Genomic DNA, 10,184 nt, shown 5'->3' with positions numbered 1-10,184 from the left:
AATGCAAGTCTCCCCTGGAAAATAATAATTTAAATACTGTATGTAACAGCTACATTAATTGCAAACATATAGCTGTAGAAATATATTTTGTAAAGGAGAAACAATTGTTATAAAATTATTGATTCTTGATGAAGGTCTTTATGTTGTTTTTGAATCCTCACCTTACAGTCTTAATGCAGTTTTTTAATATGACAAATGTGGTTACCTATAACGTCGGCGTAAACCAATAAACGTTTACAGAGAGCAGGCAAAAAAGGGTAAGAGACGGTGCACTAAAAAGGCATCAAATGTGATGTTGCAATCAATAAGAATGCATCTATTTTTCCACAGCAATGTATTATGTGGAGTAAAATTATGTTTAAATATTACATAATCATAATCTATGAAATTCCAAATTTATAACAGGCATCCTGGACTGTAAAACCCTGACAAATATTGTTACATCCCTTTGTAGCCTTAAGTTTATTATCTTTTTACGTTTAGCAATGTTTCTAAGAATATTTTCTTTTCCCTTTTATTTCTTTATTTTAGGAGATTGTAATACCCAAATATTTAATTTCTGTTTCTATAATTAGTTACAAATTCACCAATTCTAGCATTATTACATTCATTATTCATAGTGCAGTATTAATTTGAGCCATGCTAGAGGGGAACGGTCTATTTGCGGGGTTGAGCGTGAACGTGAGGTTTATGAGGAATTGAGTTTTGTTAATAATTGAGTTAGGTAATGATTTACTGGAAACTGAGTTGTGGTTGTGCTTGTTGCAACATGCACATAGGCATGTGCAGTGGTGTTCTGAAACGAGGAGGCAAATTCCTCAACATTTTTTTAATCAAATGTAAATTCATGTCATAGTCACATTTTTTTAAGATAAAAAATAAACATTACTTACACTATCAGAAAAATATTTTTTTTATATATATTTTATATTTTTACATTAACAGTGCATTAATATTCTTTTAATTAAAGCCCTGTATGAACCTCATCAAGTTTGTGTTTTTAAGCATTTTACATTTATTAAAATAACTCAAGGCAGTAACGATTTATTTTATATAAAAATATATTTTATTAGTGAACTTTTGTTCAGTTATTTTTTTAGTTAATCTTAAGGCCTATTTTTAAATAGCAAAACTCAGTAAATATTGTTCACAGACACAGAGATTTCTTTTATATTTCACCTAGCTGATTACTTACTAAAAACTCCCACAGATCATGTTTTCATGTCATTTAAAATTTTATTTTGCTGTAATAAAGTGGTTATATCTAAATTTGTGAGTTGTTTACTTACTTTTTTTTAAATTAGTCCAATTAAGGCCATTATATTGTACATTCATGAATGGGAAACGCGCACAAACAATAAGAGGCGGAATTTAATCGCATTAACCAATCACAGTCGACCATAACCAGTCATATCCAATCAGACTGCAATAGAAGTACTGCCTCCTCTCACATGACTTTACACCATTCATTCTCATTTACCCCTAGCAAACCCACCGCATGCTTTAGGGTGTCTGTTAAATCTCAATGGGCTCAGGGGAGGCGAGAGAGACGCAGATTTTTGCTGTAACTTTACCTGCTGATGTTGTTGTTGGACAAAGTTTCTTTAGAAAAACAAGTGATTTATACACTTTTGAAGGTTATATTATGTAACATTGGTGTTGTTTTATTTTTGTACTACAAAATTTTTTTTCTCATCTAATACTGAGGAGAAACTGCCTCCCTTGCCTCCTCAGAGGAAACACCCCTGGCATACAGATATTACTTACCAGGGCAAAAAGGTTAAAGGGTTAAACCCATTTTTAAAAAGCATAATCAGAGTTATGAGTCATCAAACACTTGGATTTATTAATTATCATTTATATCAACATCAGCAAAAAATATATTAACGCATAACAACTGAACCACATTGCTATAAAAAAACAAATTCTCAGCACTTTACACTTCATTGGTCCATACTGTGAAGATATTACATGTTAAATTTCATTTTTAACCTTTGAAAATGTATTTACAGGTAATTTAGAGGTGATTATAAATTGGACAAACCCAAGAATTCATAATCATCACAATCTAAACATTGTCAGTAATTTCACTATAAAGCAGTATAGCCAAAATTTAATAGCAGGAGTTAATAGCTCTGTTTCTTTGTTGTTCAGTTCCTCTGTTGCTGAATTGCAGCCTTGTGCTACAGCACCACACTGGTCATTGCAGGCCCCTACATTAGGTCATATTAGATCAAACGACTATTCATCAACAAAAAAACTGTCGATATTTTCAATGACCCCTTTTACCATATCTCTCATAAGAACTGTTTCTTCCTTGCAAAGACATTTGAAAAATGTCAATTCTGATGAATGACCTTGTGATTCTATTAAATCAAAGATGTTCCTCATTTTTTCCTGAGATGTTTTCATTTCTGTGATTTTGCTGATCAGTTCCTTTGCAATGATGCCATTATAGTGGTCTAAAATGGCATGAACATTTCTCACCCTTTGGATAAGTTCAGCTCTGTTGTTTTTCAGAAAGGATAAACCTAGAATGTAGACATCAACACAATTGAATTCATTTGTACAGTATATTCAAATGTTTGCAAGCAGCTAATAATTTGATGCACTACAGCATCTACAGGCTACTAACAGATTCAAGTGTAAATAAAATGGCTAGGCTAAGATTAGGTTAAGGTTATGTGCTTACACTGTTCATTGGTTGATAGGCTTTGTCTTCTGTTTTCTGCTGTATAGTCTGTAAGATGTAAAGTTTATTAATGTCTTCTTCATTTTCAACTCCTTTGAGATTAACCATATAAATCACTTGATTTAAATGATAAGTAAAATCCTTAATTCATACATATTTTACAATGTGCAGAGCTCATATGCTCAGGTATATCAGCACAAAGGCCTCAGTTGTTGCAGTAATGAACACATAAAATGTGAATTGTTGTCATGTCAGTTAACGTATTTACTTCCTAAACCTTTCCGAGTAGCACAAACAGTAAGTCTTACCTGTGAGTGTTATTTTACGGCTCCATATAGCTTCAAATGCTCCTTTCTTGGGATTTTTCTTTTTGAGCTGTAAATTCACCTTCATCACACCATCTGGCAACTTTATATCAAATGTTGGGAAGGGATATTTCCACTGATCACTCAATTGTAATGTTGTGTCCTTACAAAGGAAAGAGAGGGACAATAAGTCTGATTAAAATGCATTACTGTAACAAATGTATACAAGTACATGTTGGCAAAACTATGTTTTCAATAAAGTAAGTCAATACGTGTGACAAGACTGTAGTTTCTTCATTAGTTCCTTCATTGTCTCTAGGTGTTCCTTGTTTCACTCATTTACCCCTTGTAGCCCTTGAGTCCCACTGTAGTTTGTTAGGTCTTGGTTGTCTTCCCTAGTGTTTAGTTGGTGTTCTTGTTTGCTTAATGTTTTTACTCTGTGTCTTGTACTTCTAGTGTCTTATTTGTTTTGACAACTTGATTTAAAAAAAAAGTTTTGTTTGCATTTGGATCCAGACCCCCCGTCTGTTAACACGTCAGACACACTTACCAATTAGTTCTAAAATCATGAGTACAAAAAAAAAGAAAAAAAGTTTAAGATAGCTATGGAGATTTATGATCTATGGAGACCTTTATGAAAAGTAAATAATCCAAAGCAACCAAAAAGGCATAAAGGTAGATAAACAAAAGTAAAATCTTGGTCATGCTCTCCATGTCTTTTTTCTTATTTTTATCCATACTGACCGGTGGTTCTATCTCTGATAGTAGCCTCTCTGAACATTCATGCTTCACAACAGAATCACAGGACATGCTGTACTGACATTTATTTTTAAGTACGCATTGACAAGGGATTTGGATCAATGTATACTCTTCCCTATCTTTTTTCACCTGGAAGAAAAGAAAAAAGGTAAGGTTAATTATAAAGGTCAGCCAAAATATGGTGAAACTGCATATACACAAAAAATATTTCAAATGTACTTCTCTGGGGTCCACATTGCATGCCTCTAGAAACACATGCAGCCTGTGTGTCCGCTGTATGTAGAATACCATCACCTGGCCAAGTATCTTAGACCAGCGATCTTTAAACCAGTTTGATTTTTTGGAAAGAAAAAATTTTGATGTTCCTGTGATGCTCACTGTAACATGTGAGCTTGTGATAACTTGAGGTTTCAGAATATCAACAATCTGATTAGAGTAATGTATAACTGACATGAAGTGGCAGGCATCCTCTAAGATAAAACAAACAAACAAACACATTTTTGCTATATCCCGTACATTTGGAAAATATATAATGCATTTTTATATTTTAAAGTTTGCACTTCATATTATTCACAGACAAAATTCAGTAACGGTCAGTAATTGTTCATAAGATTGCAAACTCACCGATGGAGGTCTCACAGTGAGGTAGTCTGAGTTGAGACAGTTCACCCTGAACACATTTGATATCATACACTGGTCCTGCTTGGTAATAGTTGGCAGGGACTGGACAGTCGCTGTCCTGAAGATCAGTGCTGTACAGCACCTCTCCTTCCCCCTCCATGTTAAAACCAAGCTGTGTAAAGTCACAATGGAACCAGCCTGCATGGCTGCACTGTAACCTATTTGATTTGAAAGAAATATCAAATATGAACGCAAACAAATACACTTAATAAGCTTACTTCATTTGTCTGTTTGCACAATACCTGTATTTACTTTTCCCCTCCTGAATGATGACCTTGGGAGTAACAAAATGTTCTTTTATGTCTTGCTTCTGTAAAAAATAAAAAGTTAATTTTAATTGTATTGTCAAATTAAACACATTTGCATTTGAAAAAAGAGATCATCTTAAAAGAAATTCATCAATGACTTACCCTTAAAATGTCTGATGGGGATTGAGAATCTCCATCTGAAATGTCTGGTAAGACCAGATGCATTGAATTATTTGTGCAGATCATCTTATCTATTCTGTCTGAAAGTTCCCTCCTCTTTGTAGTTTCTGGTTTGGAGCCGCAGATGTAGTATTTGTCCCCACATTTTTCAAGAAGCCACTCCAACACACTTCTCTGAGCTCCAGTATATTCGTTTATACTACAGTTTCCCTCTGTAAATACTACAAAGACATGATTCCAGAATTTCTCTCCAAGAAACTCCAAGTTTTCCAGAATCTCTTTGGTTTGGTCTGTGAATTCACCATCATGTAGAGTAAATGCAAGTAGAATGACATGAGGCCCAGGAGCCAGTTTTTCCCATCTAAGAATCCTCTTGGCATTGCAGATATTAATATTAACCAAGTGCACAGTCTTCTTGTTCATTGCACCTTTGAAAATCTTAAGCCTCCCACTGTCGACCTGATCATAACTTCCTCCATCAAAAATAAGGTTTAGATGGTATTTTTCCGGTTCACTGAAACTCATGAGCCAAATCCTCATATCTGTGAGAAGAAGGCTTTCACCTATTTAAAAAACAAAGGCTTGTTTAACTTTCCTTTTTCAATAAAATATCATATCTCCTAATTCCACATAGTTCATCTAGAAGATATGACCATTGACAAATGACTACAGATGAAGTCATACAACCTAACAATGTTATTGTCAATGCCTGAATTACATTTGTTTATCCATTTGATCTTTCATTTAAAATATAAATATATAAATAAATAAAAATAAATAGTCTCTGAAGTATATAGGCCTACCTATTTATATATTTACATCATGTCATTGTAAATTACCATTTCTTCCATTAGGGCAATAATTGGAACAGGACGTGTGTATATTTTGTCTTAAAACAAGGCATGAGGATATTTGAGTGGCCAAACACTCTCCAGTGATCACAGCTGAACTGCATAAATAGTTAAATACAGTCAGTGTTAGAAAAGATCTTATTCAACTTATGGATTAAAAATCGATGTAAAAATGTGTTCCCATTTTAGAGTCACCAGGTCAAAAAACTAACATAAACACCACAATGCAATATGTTTAAACCTATTAACTATCAAAAACCGGTTTAACCATCAAACACTGCCACTGTCTCTATGTGATCATACATCTACTGGTGACCAAAATCAGTAAAACATCTGCTCATTTGTTTAAAGGGGTCATCGGATGCCCATTTTTCACAAGTTGATATGATTCTTTAGGGTCTTAATGAAAAGTCTATAACATGCTTTGGTTAAAATTTCTCAGTGGTAGTGTAAAAAAAAACATTTTTTACCTTGCCAAAATCAGCTCTACAAAAATCATCCTGTTCTGGTCGAGGTTGCTCTAAATGTTAATGAGCTGCGGTCGCCCCGCCCCTCTCTTCTCTCTGTGGAGTGACGAGCCTGTTTACTTTAGCCGCATTTAGCTAAACTTGCTAAATAGCTAAATAGTTATTAGGAAAGGCGAGTGCAAAGATTTATTAAAAAAAAAACCTTATACTCACATCTGCTGTAAGCGAATCTGGATCACGAATGATTTGCGCGAACATAGATGGATATAGATTCAGGAGGCGCATTCCCTTCACAAGCAAATGTAATCCACTGCGTCTTCAGCAGCTCAGATGTCGGTAGTATATGACGACTACTATGTTCATTATTACATCCAGCAACAGAACACCTCAGTCGCTTAGAAGTCATTCTTGTCTACGTCCCTGTTCCGGCATCAAAACAATGATGAACGGACTGTTACTGCTCATTCAAGGCGGGTCTGATGTAAGACGGCCGAGTAAATCAACTATCGTGGGAGCGGCCTCTATTGGGGTGTGTCGTCACACAGACAAGATGCTGAGATTGGCTTGTTTTGAAAAATAAATCAAATAAAAAATAAATAAATAAAAATCGCTGGTTGGATTTTTATCATTATAGGGTGTGGTTGTGTACACACACTGCCAACACACATTTATGTTCAAACAACATGTCAAAGTGAACTTTGCATCCGATGACCCCTTTAAGAAATGTCACCTGATAACAATCTTAATCCATAGGTAGGGGATCATAAGATTGCTCAAGACATTTAATATAATGTTTACTAACTCTGTTAGCTCAAACAAAATCTAAAATCTAGAAATATGGACAAGCAGATATTTAAAGTCATATGCTTTAATTTTTTTTAAAAGATTAACCTGTATGGGTACACTCTAGAACTTTTGTAGATTTTTTTTTCATGTAAATATTTAATTTTGGGGACAAGTGTATTTCAATTTGTGAATATAAAACATAAAATAATAAAAACAAAAACATTCTAATCTAAATAGAAAAAAATGTCCATTTAAAATGTAAAATTATATTTACCGAAATCAAGTCCGTTTGTTAGGGCTCTCTCATAAAACTCTTCAGCCTTGAGTTTTTCACCCTTCACTTCATGAATGAATCCCTGTATACCACACACCTTGCTGTCATTTGGGTTTTTCAGCCAAATACGATGCTCAATCATCATTTTCAGTTTGTCCTCACACAACTTGCCTTGCTCAGATTCTGGCTTCAACCTCAGACCTTGCATGAAATGATAGATGGCCAGTTGTTCAGATCTTCTGGTGTAGAGCTGGTATTGGCCATATAAACAATGAACTGCCTGCAGATCTCGCTTTTCATTATAAGCCATTTTAAATGCTTTATCAAAAAATGCCTCAGCTTTGAAGCTACCAAGTTGTCCGTAGTGCAGTGCTAAATCTGCCATGGCAAAAATGAAAGAAGGCTTTAGGGAAATGGCTTTTTCCAGATGATCGATGCACTTAAGCAGGTATTGCTGTATTTCTTTACGTTCTTTAACATTAAACTTTGCTTTGCCATGTGTCCTGTGTTTCTTTTCCATAAATATTTTTTTTCTCTCTTTTGTAACACAGAGCCAACTGATGGTGCATAAAAGCCGATTTTGGGGTATCCTGAAGGGCTTTTTCCAGTAGACTAATGGCAATGTCCATGTTTCCTAACTGGCGGCAAATTTTTGCTGCATATCTTATGACGTGTGGATTTTCAGGGGACATCCTCACTGCCACAACCACCTCCTTCAATGCAGCTTCACATGTCTTCTTATCTTTGTTCTGCAGCATTCTCAAGGCCAGTAACAGCAAAAGAACAGCATCATCTGGATTAAGCTCTACAGCTCGTTCAAGCTGTTTTATTGTTGGTGAGTCTGAAGAGTCAGTGGACTCATTTGTTGTTCGGTACAGTGCAATAGCATATCCTGCATTTAAATCACTGTCATCTGGGTTCATTTCAAGGGCCCGTCTAAAGCACTCCTTTGCAGCATTGTAGTATTTGGAAGAGAATTTAAGAAAAGTCCAAGCCTTTTCTCTGAGCACCTCGACGGTGTAAATGAATCCTTCAGAAAAATTTCTATTTATCCTCTCTAATTCTCTCAAGTAGTCTTCACATTTAGAGAACTCACTCATATGATAGTGCAACCAGGCAAGGTCTCCATAGGTAACAATAAGAACTTCATCACTGTCTTTGTAGCGTTCTTTTGCAATTTCCACTGATTTCTGCAGATTTGCGAGTGCGTCCTGCTGGTTTCCATAGAGATACTGAATGAATCCAAGGCTGCTGTAAGCTCGTGTTACTCTCGCCTCTTTACATTCCAGCTGAATCTGTTCCTCAAGACGATTCAGTACATCAGAGAGAACAAAGTCTTTGTCTTCTCTCAAAGACCAAGTAAAATGGCACTCCTGCAGAAGCAGTTTAGTTTTTAAGGCACCTTCAAGACTGAAAACAGAAGGAAAAACTGAGACAAATAATGATTTAAAGACATACTATTGTATTGTAGTCATGTAATGTTGCAATATGTCAGTGTACACAGGGCATTTATTAGAATGCTGTTTTTACTGAGTTTTCTAGCACCCGAAAACAAACAAAAAAAAAAGTAAATAAAGTAAAATAAATCAGTATGTATATCACAATATACTATATGCTTTAACAACATAATGTTGTCATTCAATTTGAAATGAATCCACACAGAGATTCAAATTCGAAAGTAAAATGCCTGCGCGGAAATAAAGACTGCAGACAAGTAGTAGCTTGAGTAATCATTTGCAAGATTAATATACATATATATATATATATCAAAACATTCAGAATTACACCATGGGCAATAATTTCAGTGTGTAAATGTCAAAGAGGTCTGAAAAACAGGTTTAACGCAATTTTCGCATGGGCTTTGTGTCCGGGTTTGTTTCCATGGTGCATAGGCTAAGTATAATTCCTAAAACATTTAATTCAGCATTAACAACAAACAAACCCACCTCATTTTGTGTCTATCTTCAGTAAGCACCAAATCATGAAAATACCAGCGGAGGGGCGGAGGAATTCACGAAAAAAAAGGAGTTTGTAAGAATGTTCTTAAGTGCAATCCATTGGGAAATTCTTAAGAAGTTCTCAAATATATGTTCTTAAGAACATCTACATTTTCATTAAAAAGAAAAGACAGTCTTTATCTGAATGAATACGTGGCTGAAGACACACGGACAAAGTCACACTCACACTTACACAATAGTACGGAGCCCGGGAAGTCAGGAGAAAAAAAACAGTCCGTGGCTACCGTTTTGCAATTTGTCCCCTCAGTTTATAAGCCGAATTCACAGATACTTAAACTGTTTCCTCGGTTTAACCAACCGTACCCACGAATATATATATATATATATATATATATATATATATATATATATGTATGTATATATATATATATATATGTATATATGAAGAGTTAAGATATAAAACCAGCTAAAAGTCATCTCGGTCAAAAATGAGATAATGATACTGAGATACTGAGTCTCAGCCCAATCAGAAGTACCAGTACTTACACAGAAACCTATACAAAGTAGCTAGAAAAAAATGCTAATTTTAAAGAACAACGTCAGACGGATTTAGTATTAGCACTAGTATTTTCACCAGCTAAAAATGGTTTTAAATCAGTTATTTCTCTTTTGCTACAGTCAGTAGGACATATCAGTTTACATTTCCATACATTCTTTTTGCCATTCATTTTAATAATCCGGTGAGATATTTGTTTGATGATTCCAAGATGCTTCAAGAAATTCACCTGCAAAGCTACAGTATTGTTAAAAGTTTTAGGCACTTGTGTAAAAACGTTGTAAAATGAGGATGCTGTCAAAAATAATGCCATAGAATTTCTTTTAACTAAAGAACTTTTAACTAGTACTTCTATTAACTAAATTAAATCAACATTTGATGTAACCATCCTTTGCGTTTAAAGCACCTTTTGCCCTAGGTGCACTTG

At 34.7% G+C, this 10,184-nt stretch overlaps 1 protein-coding gene across 1 annotated transcript; it reads right to left on the bottom strand.

Moving 5' to 3' along the window:
* Positions 1-1,853: 1,853 nt before the first annotated feature.
* LOC127165898 (uncharacterized) lies at positions 1,854-9,423 on the bottom strand. Its single transcript, XM_051110853.1, is given in 11 exon segments — positions 1,854-2,531; positions 2,693-2,740; positions 3,001-3,160; positions 3,742-3,885; positions 3,976-4,226; positions 4,381-4,595; positions 4,680-4,747; positions 4,848-5,428; positions 7,244-7,781; positions 7,783-8,653; positions 9,190-9,423. Coding segments are annotated over 11 exon segments (3,171 nt in total). The 5' UTR covers positions 9,195-9,423; the 3' UTR covers positions 1,854-2,241.
* Between the last annotated feature and the right edge of the window lie 761 nt (positions 9,424-10,184).

This window comes from Labeo rohita, chromosome 5, assembly GCF_022985175.1.
Source record: "Labeo rohita strain BAU-BD-2019 chromosome 5, IGBB_LRoh.1.0, whole genome shotgun sequence".
Lineage (NCBI taxonomy): Eukaryota > Metazoa > Chordata > Actinopteri > Cypriniformes > Cyprinidae > Labeo > Labeo rohita.
Note: the sequence above shows the minus strand (reverse complement) of the source record. Positions and strands in the feature narration are given on the sequence as shown.